This window comes from Fukomys damarensis, unplaced genomic scaffold (genome assembly GCF_012274545.1).
Source record: "Fukomys damarensis isolate Sample0158 unplaced genomic scaffold, DMR_v1.0_HiC HiC_scaffold_8, whole genome shotgun sequence".
NCBI classification, from domain to species: Eukaryota; Metazoa; Chordata; class Mammalia; order Rodentia; family Bathyergidae; genus Fukomys; species Fukomys damarensis.
The window spans coordinates 10,758,866-10,781,418 of record NW_022900920.1 but is presented as its reverse complement, the minus strand read 5'-3'; the positions used below and the strand labels follow the sequence as shown (position 1 = coordinate 10,781,418).

General features: G+C 46.0%; 1 protein-coding gene across 5 annotated transcripts in view; it reads left to right on the top strand.

Annotated features, from left to right (window-relative positions):
* The window catches only part of Ptpre (protein tyrosine phosphatase receptor type E), a 134,271-nt gene extending 112,088 nt beyond the window's left edge, over window positions 1-22,183 (top strand). For 3 of the 5 annotated variants that reach the window (XM_010620768.3, XM_033761358.1, XM_033761359.1), the window contains 13 exons: window positions 625-722; window positions 3,690-3,809; window positions 5,026-5,186; window positions 5,855-5,990; window positions 6,405-6,554; window positions 7,080-7,173; window positions 8,351-8,427; window positions 9,164-9,298; window positions 12,042-12,167; window positions 13,036-13,205; window positions 14,328-14,463; window positions 19,378-19,486; window positions 20,893-22,182. In XM_010620768.3, the coding sequence (XP_010619070.1) occupies window positions 625-722; window positions 3,690-3,809; window positions 5,026-5,186; window positions 5,855-5,990; window positions 6,405-6,554; window positions 7,080-7,173; window positions 8,351-8,427; window positions 9,164-9,298; window positions 12,042-12,167; window positions 13,036-13,205; window positions 14,328-14,463; window positions 19,378-19,452 (1,478 nt within the window). In that variant the 3' untranslated portion in view covers window positions 19,453-19,486; window positions 20,893-22,182. Of the gene's footprint in view, window positions 1-624; window positions 723-3,689; window positions 3,810-5,025; window positions 5,187-5,854; window positions 5,991-6,404; window positions 6,555-7,079; window positions 7,174-8,350; window positions 8,428-9,163; window positions 9,299-12,041; window positions 12,168-13,035; window positions 13,206-14,327; window positions 14,464-19,377; window positions 19,487-20,683; window positions 20,771-20,892 lie in introns of all 5 variants that reach the window. The other 2 variants (XR_779506.3, XM_010620797.3) reach the window with 2 other exon arrangements.
* Window positions 22,184-22,553: the final 370 nt, after the last annotated feature.

The following is a 22,553-nucleotide window of genomic DNA, read 5'->3' as shown; positions in this document are numbered from 1 at the left end:
GAGCTCTTAGCCTCAGGATCTCAAAGGGCTGTTGCAACTCCAGACATTGTGTTTGTGTTGGAACAGGAAGTACACAAGGAGCAAAGGAATTTCTTCCAGGGATTCTCGAACTTTTGCTCAGATTCCATCCCCAGGGACTTCAGCTCACATCTTATTGGAGAACACTATGCCGAGAAATTATTTTGACGAAGAGAAGGGGGTCAGAAATGGAGAGTGAATCATCAGCCTGTAGTCTCTCTCTCTCTCTCTCTCTCTCTGTCTCTCTCTACACACACACACACACACACACACACACCTTCTGATTCAGCGATTCTGGAGGGGCCTACTATTTTGAGACATAAGCAAGCCACTTTGACACACAGTATTAGACACAGCCCTCGTCTGAATACCCCTTTTCTTGCCCATGAATGCAGTAGACTTGTGCCCAACTGCTCAGCTGGTCTCCTACTAGCAGGAAAGGCCCAGGCCCCTGCTAGCAGTGGGATCTCAGGGCCTCAGGTGCCCCACGGGCCAGTCTTGGGCCTCAGGGAAGGATTGAGAAGCCCTTTGGGCCCAGACAGGGTGCTGGGTTAGGTCTTTTGAGACTTCTGGTGCCCTTGACTGTGGACTCCCTTCTAAAAATAGGCCCTAAACAGGAGACTGTGAATGACTTCTGGAGAATGGTTTGGGAGCAGAAGTCTGCCACCATCGTCATGCTAACAAACCTGAAAGAGAGAAAAGAGGTAAGTCCCTCCTACCTCCGCCCCTGAGGCCCTTCCCTTCGGGCTGCTGCTTAGCTGGAGGGCTCTGACCACTTCCTTTGCCTATTTCTCTTCCTTCCAGTAGTGCAGGGAAAAAAAGCACCCAGTAGCCCACACCACTTGTATCGAAATAAATTCTGTGGTCCTCATACCTCACTGTCTCATGGTACCGCGTGTCAGCAGTGGTCGCCCTAGCTGGCTTATGCCTCTTCCACTGCTGGGGGAAGCCAGGGACTTCAGAATTGAGATTTTTAATGTGTTAGGAATAGAACATAGTGGATCTCAGACTATGAATGAACACAACCACATGTTTATCATCCAGACTAGAGCGATGCTCTTGTGTACATTACCCAGGATGGAAACATTGATAAAGAAGACGCATTGAACTGCTCCCATACCTCTCAGAACAGCTACACGTTAGCATCCATTGTACGAGGCCAGCTCTGTTCAAGAAGCCAGTATAGGAGTCCTGATGCCAGGTGGAGAAGGAGGGACAGTCGAAAATCTTGGAAACTTGGAGCAATAAACAGGATCTGGTGTCAGTAGTGAATTGTTCTCCAAGCAAAAGAATTGGGAGTCGAGGGAGGCTTTTAAGGGTGGGGAAATGGAGGTGGGACACTGTTTACAGCATGTTCCAGGGTGCAGATCCCACTTGGCAGGAGATGTCTGTCCTACCCAGCCCCTGTCTAGGACTCTTGGGCATAAGAGGTGCTGGCCCAGCCCTTAGCAGTGCCCAGTGGGGCTGAGGGCTCTGGGTGGGACTGCAGTTTGAAGATGGAAGTGCCAGGTCTTAGGGATAGGGAGTCCAGTCCACAGGAAGGGCGGGGGGCAGGACTGCTTCTACTGCCACCTCACTAACGGGTTCCATACCGAAAAGCACAGGGAAAGTCTCCAGCCATTGGTTCTGGTCTTCTGGTTGGTCAAGGATGGGGCTTTTGTTTGATTACTGAGGAACAGGACCAGGGAGGGTCACAACTTGTCCCTGTATGACTGTCCCCCTTGTCATCAGAAGAGTGACAGGAAAGAAGCCGTGGGGATTCTGGAGCACAGGACACATAACCTTTCCTCCACTGGAGTGCTGGGGGGAGGAACCACACTGTAGAGGGGCAGGCCGGCCCCCGCCAGGGCCCTCCACATCCCTGTGACTGATGTCCCACAGAGACCAGGCTTCCCAAAGGCTGCTTCTGCAAATGTGAAGGGTGAGACCGTGCAGCAGCCTGGGCCTGAGCACGCCCCCATGTCCCCCAGCATGCTGTAAGCACATTACACGGCATTTCTCCCCGCTTTCCTCCATCGCCTCCTACAGTGATTTTCCATTCTAATGACTCAGTGCTGCCTGAAGCGCCTCTCAGCTTCCACCATTTCAGATGAAATCATTTCTCAAGAGAGTTCCCCTTTTCTTAATGGCTTACATTTCAGTCATGGTCTCCTTGGTGTCCACATCCTGGATAGCATATTGTGAAACATAGCTGGCACCTTGTGATTTGATGGGGGAAGGGGAAGAGACAGCCACACAGAGCCCACTCATCCCTGCCTGACCTTTCAGGGCCAGAATTGCAGAGGGTCCCCAGGGCCCCCATGGGGCCCAGACTTACCTAAACCAGGATCTTTGGGTGTCTCCTGGCTGGTGCAGAGACACACACCCCTCCGTGAACAGCAGGCCGGCGGGGGCCAGGATGTGGGGGAGTATTTGGTTTCATGAATGTCATCATACAAAGCTGCTGGTCTCTGGCAAATTCCCGGGCCCTTTTTTGCTTTACAAGTTTAGAGATCCTGGGAACCTGACCATTTAGCTGTGCCACTCTGGGGCCATTTCCAAGACCAATTGTTGAATGCCTAGAAGGCTTCTGAAACCCTAGGGATTTCCAGAGGGAATATCGAGCAGATCCTGTCCCCCTTGAGAGGGTCCTCATTCATTTATGTGTTCCGTGCTGATAGATGACTCGCTATAAGGTAGGTGCTAGTGTACCAGAAAATACAAGGGCAAAGACAAGACCCATTTCAGACGGTGAAAAGGGAAAGGAACAGCCTCTCCGTGACAAAGTGCCATCTGCAGAGTCCCACGCGAGCCTCTTCCTTGTCAGAGGAGGACAGGGCTCATTAGCTTGACTCAGGCCACTCTTGATCGGGGGTCTGGCAGTGCTGCAGTCACCACTGGTCCTTATCAATGGAGCAGAAAGAAATAGGATTGGTGTGTGAATATTCTGCAACAATGCATAAGATTCTAATAAGATTACTGACATTTAGAAATTTGAAGAAAGGAGCTAAAGGTGTAGGGAAGGTGTGATGCGTAGGGGAAGAACAAAAAGGGAAAAGAAAAAAATGTGAGAGAATGAAAAGATGAAAATAAAGTGTTTGTAGATGGGGAGGGGAGGAGGGGGTGAAGGGAGGGCAGAGGTAAGGGGAAAAAATGAGAACCAAGACTTGTCATGTAGAGGTACATGATCCCAACAATGAATGTAACTGTACCGTATCCCTAAAATGTACCAATAAACTCAATAAAATTAAAAAAAAAAAAAGAAAAGAAATAGGATTGCTGAGTCCCACGGGAAGTGTCTGGCAAAGTGGGAGTGGCTGAGCCTCACTCCAGCCTGACTGTCATTCCAGGTTAGGGTCCCCGGCTACGAGGGGAGTGGGCACAGCATCGACAGTTCAATGGAATATGTGGGATTAATGAGTGAGTAGATTAATGAGACGACACTGGGTTGAAATCAGAAAGCCCAGTCCTACCCATGGTCTTGGGGCCGTCATTAACCAGCAGCGTGGCCTCACTCTCCCCATCTGTGAAGGATATGTGCTTGTCCAAAGGCTGTCTCAGTTCTGGGAGCTGTTGACTCCACTGGTCCATGAGAGCCCTTCTGTGGATGGAGGGGGCAGGGGTACTAGGCATGGTGTGGAGCGAGAAACACACTCACAGATGGATTTGTGTCTATAAATTGTTGCATTCAGGAAAAGTGCTATCAGTACTGGCCTGACCAGGGATGCTGGACCTACGGAAACATCCGGGTGTGCGTGGAAGACTGTGTGGTGTTGGTGGACTACACCATCCGGAAGTTCTGCATACAGTCCGTAAGCATTTCCCACTGGTGACCTCCCCGGGGTGTTATTCTTTGAAAGCACATGGTTGGGGCTGAGTCCTCTCTATATGTTGCAGTATGAAAAGCTGGGCAGTGGTTGGAGGGCAGGAGCATGTGGCCAGGCTGAGACAGGGTTGTCAGCCCAGAACCTGATTCAGCCAGAAGCTCCTGCTCCCAGGGACTGCTTTGAGCTTCCCCAAGGGGAATAGGACAGTGGGGACAGGGAACCAGCCCCTCTTGGGAGCATGATATCACTTCACAACTGGAATTGTGAGGCCGAATTTTTTAAATAGTTTTGAAATTAGGTCTGAGATCTCCTCATTTTTCACACTATTTATTGCTAATTCCCCATGAAAGGACTTTAGGAAGATTCCAACAAAAATGCCTATAAACAAGGCCGATGAGATGCAGATGTAAAAGATATTTTGAAACCATGGTAAAAATGAAAGGTCATTTTATCAGAAATCAGAGACAGAGTGGTGTAATTAGATTGCAAAATATGAGGCCGAAGTTCCTAGAAGCCACAGAACAAACGGGGGGAGGCGACTCTTGTTGTTGCTATTATCCCAGTTGCTTCTCTCCTGGACATGCATGCACATCCATGCAGCCACATGCACTCAGACATGCACACACATGCACACAAATACATTTCCAAATACGCTGCTGATGATCTGCCAAGTGTGGGTCAGATGAACAGACTCATGGGCTCTGGGTCATGAAAGCTAAGAGAGCCTCTGGGAAAGGGCTGGGGGACTGCAGTGGTAGGCAAATCCCATCATCTTTTCTCCCCAAATTAAAACACTGTGAGGGAGAGAAGGGATGAGCTGTTGCTAATCACTCAGGACCAGGGAGTAAAGTGGGACTGTCCAAGCAGAGCAGAGCAGGGCATCTCCTAATAGGTGGGTCCCTGGGAATTGGGGCTGGCTTTAGCATGCTGAGCTACTCAGGATTTGCTTGATATAGGAGTGGCCAGGTGCTCGTGGTCCCGCCCTGTGCTCTCTGCTAGAAGAGCCCGTGGTGTCCAGTCCTTAGCCAGCAGCAGAGACCAAAGAGCTCTGTCTCAGGCATCCCACACATCGATAGACATTGACCCCCACATGAGCCCCCCTGCCACCACCTGGCTGGCACTGTTGAGCACAGGTGGGCATCCTCAAAATGGGCAGTGGTGAGGGCCGTCCCGTGTGTCCCCTCCCGTCTCTCTGCCACAGCTTCCCGACAGCTGCAAGGCACCACGGCTCGTCTCACAGCTGCACTTCACGAGCTGGCCCGACTTTGGGGTGCCCTTCACCCCCATCGGGATGCTGAAGTTCTTGAAGAAAGTGCGGGTACTCAACCCCTCCCACGCTGGGCCCATCGTGGTCCACTGCAGGTATGTCTGGGAGTGGGCAGGAGCTAGGGGTGGGCCCAGTGAGAGAATAGCCAATGGACTCATACTGAGATGGGCAGAGGTGCAGAAGGAGAAGTGGACACAGATGTGAGTTTCTTGAGGCGCAGCTCAGATTGCCCTGCAAAGTGAGCCAGAGGGAGAGAGGCCCTGAGCTTCCCTGGAGCACATGCTATAGTAGCAGAGCCCCCTCCCAGTGGCGTATGGGGAAGAACCCTAAAAGCAAAACTGACCAGCTCAGAAAGGCCAGGGTACATGGTAGGAGCAGAGCTCTGGGCAATTTGGCCTTGCCAGGGATCCCTGGGGCTCCTCAATTCCCACATGAAGGATACTCACCTTTAGCAGGGCACAGTTATACCAGCCATACCAGGAAGAAACTGTTTGGTAGTACAGAAAAAAGTATCCACGCAGCCTCATATAACTGCTTACTGTCAAGTTCCTCCAAAGCGGAAGTCTGAGATCATTTACTGGTGTTGCAGCACCCTCTGGTGGCCTCTCTTAGACTTGCTTCTTGTTCACCAAAGTAAAGTTTCGTTGAGTAATTTTGAGAAAGGCCAGGTACTCCATCCTGGCTTTAGGGATTCTTTCCAGCCTCTGTCACTTACTTCAGGGGAGTGTGACACACAGAATGACATCTGTCTTCTTTCCCAAAGCGCGGGTGTGGGCCGGACAGGCACCTTCATCGTGATCGATGCCATGATGGACATGATACACTCAGAGCAGAAAGTGGATGTCTTTGAATTCGTGTCACAAATCCGCAACCAGCGCCCTCAGATGGTCCAAACGGATGTGAGTGATGCCTCCTCCAACCCTGGTCTGAGCTTCACAAAGAAACCCAGGCACGTGGGATTCAGCCTTTCCGTGGGCCCTGGTTTTGATAGGTGCATAGCCATAGGCCGTGAACAAGTGAGCTCCGACGTCAGACCTGGCTTCCCTCCTCTTCTGTCTGTTCCTCCCCAGGGACCTTCAGGGAATGTTTCCCTCATACATTCTGTGGGTGGTTTTGTTATCGCCCAGGATGGTGCCAGGCATCCTCAGTAAACACCAGCTGCTGCCATCTCTACTGGAGAGCCTAAACGGCCAATCCACATGACCACTGATCTGACTTTTGCCCTTAACCCTCCTCCCCGTTGTCAAAAAGAGAAGACAGCAGCCCTCTTGGCCCCAGGCAGAGTCGAAGGTGGGGTGCCCTATGTCCTGCAGGTGCAGTACACATTCATCTACCAAGCCTTACTGGAGTATTACCTCTATGGGGACACGGAGCTGGACGTGTCCTCCCTGGAGAGGCACCTGCAGAGCCTGCATGGCACCACCACGCACTTCAACAAGATCGGGCTGGAGGAGGAGTTCAGGGTGAGTGCCCGCATGGCTTCCTCTATGTCCTGGGTGGGTGAGCAGAAGAAAGGGGAAACAGCAACTGTTCAAATGAAACCTCTTTCAATCACCTACCCTCCCTACTGACCCCAGAAGATGTTGGGCTGTGACTTTGGAGGGAAGAATAATCGGGGCTGGTAGGTTTATGAGTGCGGGCACCATTCATTTCTTATCATGGAGGCAGCTTTGTGAGACAGATATGTGTGCTTTTTTTTTTTTAAACTGTGATTTGACTCAGTGCTTAGCTACATTCCCTTTTTTAACTTCTTATTTTAAGACAGGGTCTCACTAAATCACTGAGTTACCCAAACTGGGCTTGAACTTATGATCCTGCCTTGAGCTCCCAGAGTGCTGGGGTTACAGGTGTGCACCAACCATGCTGACTGAGCACAGGATCCCTTTGCAGTTTGCATAGGGCCCTGCCGGTAGGACTGGCACAGAGCTGAGTGCTTTGTTCAGGGGCTTTAGAGTTTTGACTACTCACTGTGCTCTTCTCACCTAAAGAAACTGACCAATGTCCGGATCATGAAGGAGAACATGAGGACGGGAAACTTGCCAGCCAACATGAAGAAGGCCAGGGTCATCCAGATCATCCCATGTAAGGCAGCACTGGGCTGAGGTCTCCACCCTTCGAGGTGGGCAGGGTGGGGCTGGATGCTGTAGACGTTCAGACAGTGGGAGGACACTGTGCTCTGTAAAACAGCGTCAGGTACAAGCGCCCCTCAGGGCCTACCTCGGCTCCCGGCTGGATGTCAGGAAAAGAAAATCCTCTTGGAGCACCGGGTGACCCAGCCAGTCTCACATGGGTCTCAGACAGGCAGCCTGGGGGAAGGCAGCATAGAGGACTGCTGGATGGGCTCCACGGAAGCCTGGAGATTTGCCTCAGGCATGACCTGGTACCTGATTCTGTGACTCATCCAGTGCCCGCTTACACAGAGGTGAGAATGAGGGATGTGGCTGAGGCCATGCAGTGGCAAGGAGTTAGGTCAGACCTGAAGTGAACACAGGTGAACCTTCTAAGAGAAGACTCGTGCCTCAAAGAGGGCAAGACATGGGCTGGACTGGAGCCGGGACTCTGGCCTGCCACCAAAGTCGTGAGGAAAGGAGCAGAGGCCAGCAAGGAGGCAGGAATTCATATCTGGGGTCTCACCCCATGGGAAAAGAGAAACGTGCACAAAAAAAATGAACTGAGAAGGGATTGGGAGAGCGCCCAGCTTGGAGAGAAGAGGCTGAGCCGTATCACAAACAATGTGTCCACAATGGGGTCAGCAGATCCTCTCTATGGCCAAGTAGCTGCATGCTGGCTTGCTCTCTCTACTGTCACCTGTGCTATAGGCAGCAGACAAATCTTTTTTAGCCCCAGACCCTGGATTCTCTGTGACCATGTTGTCCTCAGCCCTGCAGGTCCAGCACCGTGTGGGTCATACTCTTTTTTATTCCTTGAATACAGTGTTTTAAAATGAGAAGTAAAAACTATAACTGGATTGTTTTCAGAGCTTTCCAACAAAAGAAAAATCTTTCCTGAGTTGTTTTCTCAGCCTATAGCATACACTTCCTAAAGAGTTAACTTTGCCTGATTTCATTGATAGACTTTATATTTTGGAAGATTGGAGCAACAGGTTAAGGTTTGCAAAACAGGAGGGCTGGGGGTGTAGCTCAGTAGTGCAGGACTTGCCTAGTGTAGCTGGTCCTGGTTCCAACTCCAGCCTCCCTGAAACAACATTTTGCAAGCCTGGATTGTACCTGTACTAACTATGGAAAATGCCACTTTGCAGATGACTTCAACAGAGTGATCCTTTCCATGAAAAGGGGTCAAGAATATACAGACTATATCAACGCATCCTTCATAGACGTACGTATCTTGGCCGTGAGTGTGTTTTGTGCAACGTGTGTCTCCTTCCTGTATGATCACAACAGGAAGAATTGACACTTCATCAGCAACACTTCCATTAGAAGAGTCACTTGCTTCAAAAATAAATAGATAGTGAATCTTGGAAATAGGACAGATTCAGTCCAAGTAATCGGCTATTTTCTTTTTCTCTGCTTTTGGCAGCTGTTACACACACTCATACATCCAGGGCTTCTGTGCGCTCCCCACTCTGTGATTTCTGTGACTTGTATGCATAGGATGACATAATTGTGTTTTGGCCGAACAGGCAGCCTGTCTTACTGCACACTGAAGTCAGCAGAAAAACAGGAACAGAAGAACTTTGTAGCCAAGTGCATGTTAATGCTTGCATTTGCAGTGGAGGAAACTGCTGCCCCAGACAGCGTGGTAGCATCAAAGCCACAGGGGGCTGTTGGGATGGCCACAGTAACTGGTAATTTACAGTGCCTCTTGGCGAGGACCTTGAGTACTGAAAATGTGGGTACACACCACACTTGCTCGACCAAAGTGAGCATCCTGCACTGCTTCTCGGGTGTGATGGGGGTGCGTGTGTGTGCACATGCGTGCCAGCTGGGCATTGCTTCAGGCATGGACGATCGCCACGTCCCTCCTCAGGCCTTGTGCTGTCCTAAACACACGTGGCAGGTGGTGGCACTGGAGGAAAGGAAATCCACCCCTAACCTCTGCTCTCCTTCCGAAGGGTTACCGACAGAAGGACTACTTCATCGCCACCCAGGGCCCACTGGCCCACACTGTCGAGGACTTCTGGAGGATGGTCTGGGAGTGGAAGTGTCACACGATCGTGATGCTGACGGAGGTGCAGGAGCGAGAGCAGGTGAGTGGCACCGCCATGCTCGGGTCCTCCAGGGCCGCTGCTCAGGAAGGACCCTGTCTCGGCTGCTGGGGTCCTGCAAACACACTGGTGAGGCCCAGCCAGGATGGCTGAGGAGGGAGAGGCTGGGAGAGGAAAAGGTTTTATCTCACCCTTCGCTTTCTTTGTGGGAGGATTAGGTTTGGGGGAAGTGATTAACCGTGTTTGCCTACTTAGCCCACATTTAATTTCTGCCGTTTTGTATCTGTCACTACCACAACCTATCAAAAAAAAAGGGACATTTATTTACTCTCTCTAAGATATGAAGACATTGACGTGGGTACCTAGCTAATATTCTCTTCAAATTAATAGGTCCTATGTTATTTTTTTCCTAGAAATCCATCTGTGAACTTTTTTAATAACATAGTAAACACTTGCAAACCCACCAACAGAGAAACCTTAGTTTTATCAATAATGTACACCTATCCAGCTCCCCTAAGATATGACCACTCCCCTGAGTTTGTGTTTTTATTTCTTTGCTTTAAAACATTAGTTTAGCCATGCATGGTGTTGTATACCTATGATCCTAGCTCCGTGGGAGGCTGAGGCAGGAGGATCACAAATTCAAGGCCAGCATGATTAACTTAGCAAGACCCTGTTTCAAAATAAAAAAATGAATAGATTTCTTGAAATACGATTAACCTACCAGATTACTCAACTTTTTAAAGGGTACAATTCAGTGGGTTCTTGTAATATTCAGAGTTGGATAACCACCTCCTCCATTTCCAGATTGCTTTCTTCACCTCAAAAAGAAACCATGCCATCAACAGTCACTTCCCTTCCTCCCTTCCCCCAGCCCCAGCTATCATTAATGTACTTTCTGACTGTGATGTGACTTTGCCTATTCCATACATTAATATAAGTGGACTCATATAATGCTTGTATGTGGTATTTTGGAAGTGAGAATCATTTACTTGGAGCTATGATTTCAGGGTTCATCAACATTGTAGCATGAAAACGTACTTCATTCTTTTTTGTTGACAAATAGCATCACATTGTAAGAATGCACGATTTTCATTTATCCAGTCTTCAGTTGATGGGCCTTTCTGTCATTTCTGCTTTGGAGCAGTTGTGAGTAATGTTACTGTGGACATTCCTGAACAAGTTGTGTGTGGCCTGGTTTTCTTTTTTCTTTTTCCTTTTTCATTTCTCTTGGGTACATACCTGGCTCATCTCATGACTGTATTATGAACTTTAGTTACTTAATATTTTTGAGAAACAGACTAGCAACCTCGTTTTATATTACTACTAGCAATGTACAAGTATTCTAATTTTATATAAAGAGCATAGTTATAGTGTAGAATCTTTTGAGACTTGAGTTTTTTCCACTCAGAATTGTGTTTTTGATGTTTTTCTATGTTGATGTCTGTAACTGCAATCCATTCGTCACCATTATTTCAGTATTTTCCCTTATACAAATCATGCATCCTGTATCCACTTATTTATCCCTTCTCCTGCCATTTGGGTTGAGCATTTGCATTGATTTTACTTTGTTGTTTTACAAACAGGGATCCTTGTACCTTCTTGTACATGTCTTATGATGCATAAGCGTTAGTATGTACCAAAGAGACAAAATATCACATTGGAGAATATGTGAAAGTATGATTTTGCAAGGTAATTCCTAATTGTTTTCTAAAGAGATTTCCATGCCTTCCTTGAAAGCATAAGGTCCCGAGCTCAATCCCCAGTGCCACACACACACACACACACACACACACACACACACACACACAAAAGAACAGAAACAAAACTAATAGGCAGGGGGTTTGGCTCAGTGGTGCCACCACCTGCCTCATAAGCACAAGGGCCTGAGTTTGATCCCCAGTACCAAAAAAAAAAAACTTCAGAAATGTGTGAGATAATCATACACTGATGCACCTAATACGCTCAGGATCCTGGGTTTTATCATTGAAATAGATGCAGATATCTCTCTGTGGCTTTGATCTGCATCTCTCTGATTTCTACAAGGTAGAACATCACTTTGTATATCCATGGGTGGCTTATCTCCTCTTTTGTAAATGCCTGTTCCTGCTTTTCACTCATTTTTCTACTGAGCTGTTTGCCCTTATTGATTTATAGGCCTTCTTTACATATTTTTGACACTCATCTGGTGTGGACTTTGTGCACTGCAAACAACTTATTGCAGTTTCTGGACCATATTCTCACTCTTTCAGTGATACTTGTTGGTGAACAGAAGTTAATTTTATTGTCGGCTGATTCTGATGCATCATAATTAGTTATCAGTGTCTCAAAATTAGCACTTTAGTATCTTACTTAGTAAATCCTTATGCTCTGTAAAGTGAAAGAATGGTTTCTTCTGAGGGTTTCATAGTCTTGTTCTTGGTTTTAAAGTCTCAACACATCTGGGTTTGTTTCTATTCAGGTTCAAGGCTGCTACAGGTAGTAGAGCAGTCCATATGCACTTAAATCTAGGAGAAGCTGGAGCATTCTTATCCATTCTGTAAGCTTCAGGATTCCATTTACTGAGTTATCTCCCCTTTCTATCATGTAGTCAAGTTTTGTGACTGTTTCTAAAAAGGTCTAATCTGTGACCTTGTTCAGTAGGCATTCATGGATATTTATACTCATATTCATATATTATTTTCTAGTCAGATGAAATAGATTAAATGGTTTGAGAGCTACTCTACATCATAAGGTCAAAAGTAATTACAAGTTATGACACTTAGAATTTTATCTTTCCTCTAAGGATAAATGCTACCAGTATTGGCCAACAGAGGGCTCAGTTACTCACGGAGAAATAACAATTGAAATAAAAAGTGACACCCTTTCTGAAGCCATCAGTGTACGAGACTTCCTGGTGACCTTCAGTCAGGTATTGTTGCAGTCGATTTTTAAATTCTAGTAAACCTAGTCAAACACCATCACTCCAGGAGCTGCTTGTCACTGTGCCGGAATGGGAGCTTGTTCCTGTCCCGTGTCAGACTCCAACTACCTTTTCCTGAGTCCCAGATTACCATGAATGGATGATGGATTACCCAGTGGCAGAATGCCTATAAAACTAGATCTCTGTGGTCACTGGTCTCCTACCTGGGAAAAGGATGACAGGGCAGAGAGGCTGGCCCATCCCACTTCGCTTTCACCCACAAACCCCAAGGAAGGAAGACCATAACAGGGGCAGGAGATACAAAGGGGAAGGCTGCAGAGGCTTCTTGGGGCCCTCTTTCAGGGGCTTTCTCAGAACTCTCAGCTGTCCCTGTCCCCGCTGAGTCCTAGGCTCTGATCACCCTGACCAAAGTGGGAACTCGGGAACTCGTCACTCAGGGTTGTGACTGTGCTGTGTTTAAGATGGTCAATCCAGGAAAGCTGAACTGGTGCAAAGACTGGCTGTCTTCCAGGCCAGTAATAGAAGGACCCACCCACTAGACTCATCTTCAGGCCAGTGGAAAATGCAAGGCCTGGCTTCCTGAGAGAATAATTCCTTTCTCTGGAGCATGGCTGCCAGGATGCAGTAGAGGGTTGGGCAGGATTTGATTGGCATCCAGGGCATATCCTCCAGATGTCTTGACCCAGGCAGAAGGAAGCACAGCCAACTACTAGGTAGGCCCCTCTGTGATTAGGTGGTGACAGTGGGGGGCTCAGAAGGACCGAGGAGGGCTCTGAGGCCAGGCCCTGATCCACAGGAGGGAGGGTGGATCCCTGGCAGGGGGAAGGTCAGCATCACTGAAAGCCATCTCCCACAGCAACCACTGACCCGCCAGGAGGAGCAGGCCCGCATGGTACGCCAATTTCATTTCCATGGTTGGCCGGAGATCGGGATCCCAGCTGAAGGCAAAGGCATGATTGACCTCATTGCAGCTGTGCAGAAGCAGCAGCAACAGACCGGCAACCACCCTATCACTGTGCACTGCAGGTGAGTGGCCCACTGCCGGCCAGGGGCTCTCTCCATGTGAGGCAGCGCAGACCACACACAGGTAAGGGAGACAGAGATGGGTTGCTGCTCCCAATAACATGATTTCCCTAGAAATCTGTGTCACCTTCCCAGACACGCATGCACACATAACTTCACATAAATGCATGAGTCAGGTCATTTCATCATAAGTGTGGCAAAAGAACCCAGACACTCATTTCTACACCCAGACAAACACCCATTTCCACTTGCTGTTGAAGGCTTCCAAACTCCTTGAGTAGGTCAAGTTGCTTGCCTCCACTCTGCAAGTTGTATTTCTAGATGCTGTGTCCACACTTTGTGGTCTCTCTTCTGGGCCTGGGAAAGGAGATTCTTCAGCTGAAAAACCACCTGGGGTGACTCTCCCAGGACCATGGTTGGGGCATGGTTGAGGTCCAGGCTCAGATTGCTAACAGAGGCCTGTAGCCACAAGTCAAGTGTGAGGGCAGAGAGACAATCTCAAAGCCACAGTGACTACCCCCAGCAAGAACCATGATAAGCATCGTAAGGAGGGCAGGAGAGTGAGTCGCAGATTCGAAGCCTCAGCTCCCCTTTTCTCCCTCCCTGTGCAGTTTCCAGCTGTGCCAGCGCCCCCTGCTGGGAAAGGGCCCCTGGAAAGAGTCATGGGAACCTAGTGCCTGCTGTCTTAATAGCGTTTCAGGGCCACCAGTTAGCATCATCTATTCCAGAAGACAGGTGCCAGGGTCAGCTCCTCACTGGACCTGACCCAGGAGGGTCATTTCTAACCGGTCCTAGGTGACGCTGACCCTGCTGCTTCTAGGACCACACTTTGGGAACCATTCATTGGTACACACAGGGGAGAGAGAACGTGCTTAAAATCCTGTAACTGGTCCCAATCCATTTCATGAAATATCAGACCACTATATTGAGGGAAATGCTTTTGAATTTTATGGTTGCTGGACCTTGCTCAGAAACTAAGCTATAGATAAATGGTCACAAAACATCCAGTCAAATGGATTCTTTGCAATGATCCTGCTTCAATACCAACATGCACGGAGCTGTTTATAAGTTGCGTTTCTTACCCCATTGGTTTGATGGTTCTCACTGAGTGCTTTCTCTCCACAGTGCTGGAGCTGGACGAACAGGTACATTCATTGCCCTCAGCAACATTTTGGAACGTGTAAAAGCTGAGGGACTTCTAGATGTATTTCAAGCTGTGAAGAGCTTACGACTTCAGAGGCCGCACATGGTGCAAACCCTGGTAAGAACGTGAACTTTAAGGAAGTCTCCAGAAGGGTTGAGAATTGTTTCATGTTTTTGATTCCTCATTAAAGGTGCTCCAGTGTAAGGGGCAGGAGGGAGGGTCCAATTCCCGAAGCAAAAAGCCACCTGCTAATTTTCATAGCAAAGGGACAGACCTAGATCTTTCTTTAGGTCTCTGACTCAGATCTGTCCTCTGGACAGACCTCATGGGAAAGGTCTCATTCATAAATTTCCATTGCATTTTTAAATGTACTGTACTTTTTATCAGGTTCAAAAGCAGCACTGAAGCTTAAAATCCTAGTACTTGTCATTTTCAACTTTACACCTTTGCATTTGGTCTATTTTCCTTGGTAGAATCTCACTCAACCTCAAAGCCTTGCCAGGGGGCATAGGAAGCCCACCTGATGTACAATTGCCCTACACATCCTCTTTCAATACCTGGATGCACACTTTCTGGGTTTAGAGATTGCTCCTCTCTAAAGTCAGCAATGGCTCATGCTAATCCCACAAGTGCAATATTTCAAGGCTGTTAGAGCTCATCATTTCCCCCACAGCATCATATTTGGAACTTACCCTCCCTTTCCAATCCTGCCTCAAACAGCCTGTGTGAAAAGGCAGGGAGGACGCCCTCTCACAAACCCCATCACAGCAGAGCTTAGATGCCAAAGAGAACACCTGAGCAAGGATGGGTCTGCCTTCCCACCAGGTAGGGCTAGCGTAGGGCTGTCCACCTTGGCTGCACGGCACTCACCTGGGGAGTGTTTACCTGTCTCCTAGTGCCTAAGCTTCACCTCAGACCAATTAAATGGGATCTGATCTCTGGGTTTGAGACCTAAGCATCAGGATACCTATTCCATGACAAGTCATCCCAAAGTGAATACAGGTTTGAGAGCCACTACACTGGAAGGGAATTGGGTACTTGCTGGCTCCCTCTCACTCTGGAAGTCTTTCTGCCCTGCCAGCTGTGACAGCGATAGGAATGTGAACCACTCACAGCAATGGGAAGGAAGGGGAATTAGGGCTCCTCACTGACCTTAGAGCCCTGGTCCTGGCACTGGGTTCCCTGTTAGGCTCTGAGAAGATGCTGGAGGAGACTGCTAGAGGTTATGCTGCCTCTTGACAGCAGCCAGTGCCAGCAAACTGAGCAGTGGTGGCAGATGACACCATGATGAGTTTTTAGATCAAAATATAATAGCATTGGGGCAGGGATTTGTCTCAGTGGTTCCGCCGCCTGCCTTGCAAGCACAAGGACCCGAGTTTGACCCCCAGTACCAAAAAATCAAAAAACAAAATATAATAGCAGCTGGGTTCAGTACACAGGTCTCTCATCCTAGCACTCTGGGAGACCAAGGCAGAAGGATCACAATTTTGAGGCCTGTCTAGGCCACTTATCTGAAAATCAAAAATTAAAAGGGCTGAGGACGTAGCTCAGTGGTAGAGTGGCCCTGGTACCACAAAGAAATAAAGAAAGACAAAAATAATAATAATAGTGCTTAAATATCACACAGAACCCTACTAGTAACTCCAACAAAAAGAAATCCAGTTTTCAATTGTGAGCCAGACTCTTTTCCATTTCTTTCTTATTTTTAATTCTTTTCTGAGCAGCCTTTAGTCCTGGCTAGGCAGCAATTAAATGCAAAAGAAAGGTAAGGCCAAGGCTCAAAATCCCATTGACTCAGGGTTCAGGATGTTATCTTGCCTTCACAGCTAGCCTCTTACAGCTTTGTGAACTGGGACAAGCTGTTTCCCCTCTCTGATCTTCAGTTGCTTTCTGTACAAATTGGAGCTGATGGGGCTTCCCTTTGAGGCACTGTGCAAAATTTCCTTTAAACTCTAAAAATGCCTGACCCCAGGACAGGTGCCTAGCAACTGCAGCAAGAGCATCTCTGAGATGGTTTGGTTGGGGCACTAACGGTTGTCATAATCTGCCTGATCTGGCCAGTGTATTCTCTCCAACATCATCCAATATCCAAGTCCCTTCCTGCCTCATCTCTGCCAGCTCTGGCCTCAGGTTCTCTCTCTCTGCTCCCTCGTGGAAGCTACCTGGCTTCAGTCTATGCTTTTCTTGCCTAGTGAAAACCCGATGGCATTCTTCAAGCTGAGTTTCAAGTCACCCTCTGGGCCTATTACACCCAGTGCATATTAAGAAAAGTGGAGAATTAGGGAACAAATGAGGGGAAATGAATCATTGACTAATGATTGCTGGGGCTGGGTACTTTATAGACATCTTTTGCATTATATGCTTACCATATCCCTGTGTTCACTTCTGCTCCCAAGAGCTGCTCAGGTCATCACCCATAGTTAAGCAGGTGGCCCAAGTTGCTCAGGAATTAAGTGCCAGAATGTGGTTTAAGCCCCGTCTGTCTGACTCAAGAACTGAAGGGCAAGGCTCTCTCAGCAGGGCATAAAGACTTCTCTGTGCTCCAGACCTCACACTTGGCAGGGATATTTTGATAAAGAGTACAGGGTATGATTCTGTGATTAGGTAAAGAGATGTGGTATGTGGTTGACTTAACTCATAGATGAGTGCAGTGGCTCACAGACCAATTTCCACTTGCTGACCACTGAGGGAAGACCTGTTTTCAACATCTGAGATATCACTCTGTTAGAACAAGCATTCCAAAGGCAAGAAGGTTGTTTGTCTTCCCAGAGCCCTGTGTGTTGGTAAGAAATGTCTGTCTGTGTCCTGTGTCATCCCAACACTTTGCCAAAACAAACTTTATTCATTACCAGCTGCAGGTAACACATATGCAAGACACAACATGGGTGGTTATCAGTTAGCACTTGTGTTTGCTGTGAAAACAGTCATCTCCATGAATAACCATTTCCATTTCTTTCCCAGATTGGGGTCAGCTTTGGCATTTAATTGATGTAGCTTTTAAATAGAAGCATTTACAATACTTGCTGCCATCAAGAAATCAAACAATAACAAATGTGGGTGGGATTGTGGGAAGAAAGGAACCCTTCTCCATTGTTGGTGGGAGTGCAGACTGGTGCAACCACTATGGAAATCAATATGGAGATACCTCAAAGAGCTGGGACTGGAGGTTCCATTTGACCCAGCCATCCCTCTGCCGGGTATCTTTCCAAAAGAATTAAAAGAATCATACCACAGTGATATATGCACACCTATGTTTATAGCGGCACAGTTTGTAATAGCTAAAACTTGGAAACAGCCCATTTACCCATCAGTGGGACACTGGATAAAAAAGATGTGGTTTTTCTATAAAATGTAATACTACTCAGCCATAAAGAATGATAAATTAGATTCATTCATAGAAAAATGGATACATATTGAGGATATAATCCTAGTGAAATAAATAAGTCACACATGTGTAAATACCCAGTAGTTTCTCTGGTGTGAAAAACTATAATGGTACATAAGATCCTAATGAGATAATTGACAATGTGAAATAGGAAGAAAAGGTCTAAAGGTGTAGGGAGAGTGGGAAGGGCAGGGAAAAGATAATAAGGGAAAAGAAAAAAATAGGAGAAAATGAAAAAATGGGAAATAAAGTGGTTGTAAATGGGGAGGGGAGGAGGGGGTGAAGGGAGGGCAGGGACAAAGTGAAAAAATGAGAACCAAGACCTGTCATGTAAAGGTACAAGATCCCAATGATGAATGTAACTGTACTGTATACTTAATATGTACCAATAAACTCAATGAGAGAAAAATACATAAATAGAAGTATTTAAATAGGAAAGGTCAAGTCAAAAGCCACTTTGTATAGCAAATACTTTAGGAGCATCATGACGATACTTGCCTCTTTATAGATTTATGAAAATTTTCTTCTGGAAATTTATTTTCCTCTTGCTTCGAAGGACTGGTGAATCGATGGGACGCTTATTAGGCCGAAGCAAGGACCCCTTAGTCTAGCCTTGTTTCTCTCAATAACTTCATGCTGTCACAGGTCCAGAGTTCCTAGTCCAACATTTCTTTCTCTAAAAAACCCTGTGTCGTCTTGGCCTGAGGCTTGTGAGAAGGCTGAAGAGGGTAATGTTCAGCATCTTTCAGCTTCAACCTTTTGACATTTGCTTATGTACAAGCAAATGTATGATGAAAAGGCTGAATTCGTTGTGTTGGGCAAGAAGAGGAGAGAGTGCTGAGGACTGTTCCCCGCCTTTCAAGCTTCCCGAGCCCTTCTCTCCGTTTCAAACGTCCCACTCGGGTCTGCCAGAAACCAGACTTTTAGATGTAAGAGGCAACTTAGCTGCTCTCCGTTGTTACTGGAACCTTTGGAGTCACTTTCCCGCCCACTGGCTGTTTTGCCCACTTGATTGTCCAAAGAATTACTGTCAGCTTTTCTGGAAAAGTTTGGCAACTGCTATTTTCCCCACGTCTTGCTTCCTTCTGATTGAGTGCCCTTTCTGAATGGGTGACACAGTGCTCACCCATGTGCCACTGGCCCCGCTTTGGTCCTCATGCAGCTTCTAGGAAAACAGAACAGATAATATGCACAAGTGTCATCACAACCGAAACGCCTTATATAAATAGAGGCAATTACTGAGGAGTCCACTAAATTTTATATAAAACCATATCTCTTTTTTAGAGAAAATTAAAGCTTCAAATATTCTAAAATTGTACTTTATTTAACATCTATACATTGCTTTTTGTTACATTATGAACTCTATTTGACAATGTAGTAATCTGATATTTTTCAGTTTAAATATATGAAAACTAAAGACTTTCTACTCAGACACTAATTTGAAACAAAACACTGACATTGTAGGAAAGCATCTTTACTTGGAACTTTTCATGTGACTAAAAATTAAATCATACAACAGAAGCTGATGTGCATGAAAACATATAGTGTTTTAATAAATAGGCAGAATTGTTTCTGTTTCTTTTGACTAAGTTAATCAAATATATTTTTGGACCATCGCCTTAATACATTCTTATTTTTCTTTCCAGGAACAGTATGAATTCTGCTACAAAGTGGTACAAGATTTTATTGATATATTTTCTGATTATGCTAATTTCAAATGAAGAGTCCTGCCTTAAAATATTTTTTAATTTAATGGTCAGTATATTTTGTAAAAATTATGTTAATTTATTTCATAGTTGACATTAATATCCTTCCTAATTTCTTTGTATATATTTTGTTAGGCTTTCAAAGCCACCTGCTGTAAAGTTATTCAATCTTAAAGTCCCTTTTTAAAAATTGGAATAATATATTAAGATCAAATAATACCCTGCAAAATCTATGTACTGTATTTCTGCTAATATCAGTTAAAATCTTAACTCTTCATTAGATTCATGTCATGTAGTATCACATTACACATCTCTAAATCTTGTAACTCTTAATATGCCAAGTGTGCTTAAGCAAGACACTAAACATAAAATCCATTGTTAAGAAAACAACCAAGAACTTAGAAATGGGTTGAAAACTCACTTTCCAGAACTGAGTTTATAACCTTGAGCTGCAGCATTTTTTGAAACCCAATGTAGATAGGAATGTTTTTGTAGCGGCCTCAGTTGCAGAGTTGTTTTAACTCTCCCTTTTAAGGATTGAAGACTTTCTAAAACCATATCTCTCTAACCTGAACCCAAGTCTAAAACACATTAGAGTAATCGGAGACTACTTCGTAATATTTTTAAAGGCTGTGTCTGTGCCATGTTGGTTAGATGAGAAGTGTAAATGCCAGGCCATCCCATTCACCTGTGGCCTTGGGCACAACAAAAACAGCCAGGGAAGCTGCACTCCCAGAGAGTCACTAGCCATCTGTCTCCCTTGGAGAATCCAACCACCACATTTTTCAGTCTCCCATTCAGCCCCAGGTGCCTGTGCTGGCCTCGAACCAGACCTGCAGGCTCAATGTGAAAACACCTCACATCCAAACATTCAAATGAAGTGTCTTACACACACACACGAAGTTGAGGAGCACACATTTGAGTAGAAACAGTGGGATGGCCACAAATAATCATGCTGTAAATTTTCTGAGAAGCATTTTGGTATTTAAAAATGTCTTGTAAAAAGCTGATTGTTTGTAAGAAAAGAAGTCTTAAAATCTAGATTTGTACAGTTTTTAAGGACCCCACTTCTCAATATTTAATAAAAGAGAAATAGAAATCTTTCATCTAAAGTCTAACTTATTTTTGGATGCTGAGATCTTTGACACTGGGTGATAATAATGATCCCATTACCAAAAGAACAGTGGGGGGAGTTAAGAAGATGAATGTAGAAACCTTCGATTTAATAACCATTGTCTTTCTATAGCTACTAGGTACCTAGTAGATGAGCACAATATAGAAAAAGAAGACATCTGGTCTAACTTACTACAGACATTGAACATGTGCAGTTTGGGTACTTTTTTTTTTTTTTTTACTTTTTAAAAGATATATAAAAAATAAAAGGCCTTATTTGACATTTCACTGAGACCTGATCATGCCCTCCTATTGCACTGTTTATCCCCTGTCTGTTCACAGTGTGTACAGGTGTGACCCCAAGTTCCATGACTGTCCTCACCAGGCTCCAGGTCAACGAGCTTCTCTCCTGCCCCTGCTCTGAGCCCCACCCAGGGTGGTAGTTGGTGTCCACTTGGAAGGACCAAAGCACACTCTGGCCGCCGCCATCACCACCAGCCACACCTTGGGCTCCCCATTGCTGAGTGCACCCTCTCTCTGTGCAGTGAATAAGCAGATGAAGGAGGAAGTAGAAGAAGCTTTTGTGCAACTTGCCAGTTGATTCCGTTTGTTTCCATTGTTGAAATACCAAACCCAAAGCCTTTCTTTGACTAAAGGAGAAGAGAGGAGAATATGTTTTCATTCAGCACCCGAAGCCCATTAGGGATGAAGTGATGTTAAACTGGTAGTTTTTTAGAGTTCGAAGTCAAAGAGCATGGAGTCAGCCCTAATTTTAGGAGTTGGTAGAATCCCTGAAGCCCTCCAATGGTCTGTCTGGCATCTCTTGTATCAAGAAGTGCCTTTATGGGTAGATCTTTGCAGGGTGTCCTGAGGAAAGTGTTCTGTTTGTGGTTTTCCTTTCCTCATCCACTGTGAGCATCCCAGGTATCCAGTGCAGAGGTTCTCCTTGCTCCCAAACTCATCCCATCCTGAAAACAAACAGAAGCCAGAATCAGGTGGATACATGGCCCCTTCCCCAGTCAGGGAGGTGGTCCCTGAGCGTCATGGTCGTGACCAAGGCCAAGTTCAGACAGTCTCTCTGTGCCTATAGAGAAGCTGTGTGCAGAGGGAATAATAACCAGGGGCATCTTCTCTGTGCAGTTGGCATGTTCTTCTCTTCTTCCTTCAGTCAAAGGAAGTCAAGTACATGTAACGCAACCGCCCAGCACTGGCAAGAACACTTCTCCTTTCACGTTCTCCTATTGCATGCAGTTGCATTCAAATGCCAAATAGTGATCAGAAGTTTACTGTTCTGATTGGGATACCCATCAGTCACTGTGTGACTTTACTCCTTCTCTCCATGTGCTAGAAGAATGAAGAATGCATACTGGTGTTTTCAAAGGTATTTTTATGTGTTTTTACAAACTTTTTAAAACAAACCTGATACCTGTGTGTCAGCATTTGGAGATTGTGCCCATGTTATTTTTGTTAATGTATTATTACTGATACAGTTCCATTTGTTTGATTAACTGAGCTGTATTTAATTTATGTGCAGTCTTTACAATATGTGTATGTATTACAGTTTCAACTGTCATATTTTCTTTTATTACATTTATAATTTGATCTTGTTCTGATTATAATGCCAGTGAATGTTGCTGAATTCTTTGTATATGCAAATTGCAAGATCTAAAATATTCTGATCCAAGGATAAATCTTTACTTTGACTACTAGCCTGCGTCTCCTTCTTGACATTTCCTTGTTTAATTTCCTGTACCTTAAATATGTTTAGACAAGACATGCAAGTGCACTTCAGTTTACAGCCCTTGAGGGAAGGAGCTCTGCCCACACGTGTTTTCAAACTTTGGTCCTCTAGAGCTGAGAGAGATTAAGATTTTGCTGCTTAAGCCACCCACTTTGTGGCTCTTCGTTGCCATAGCTTTGGCAAGCTAACACATCCCAAACACAGCCCAAGGTATCTGTCTTAGGGTTTATCCAAAGGAAAAGCCTGGAAAAAGGACCTGAGA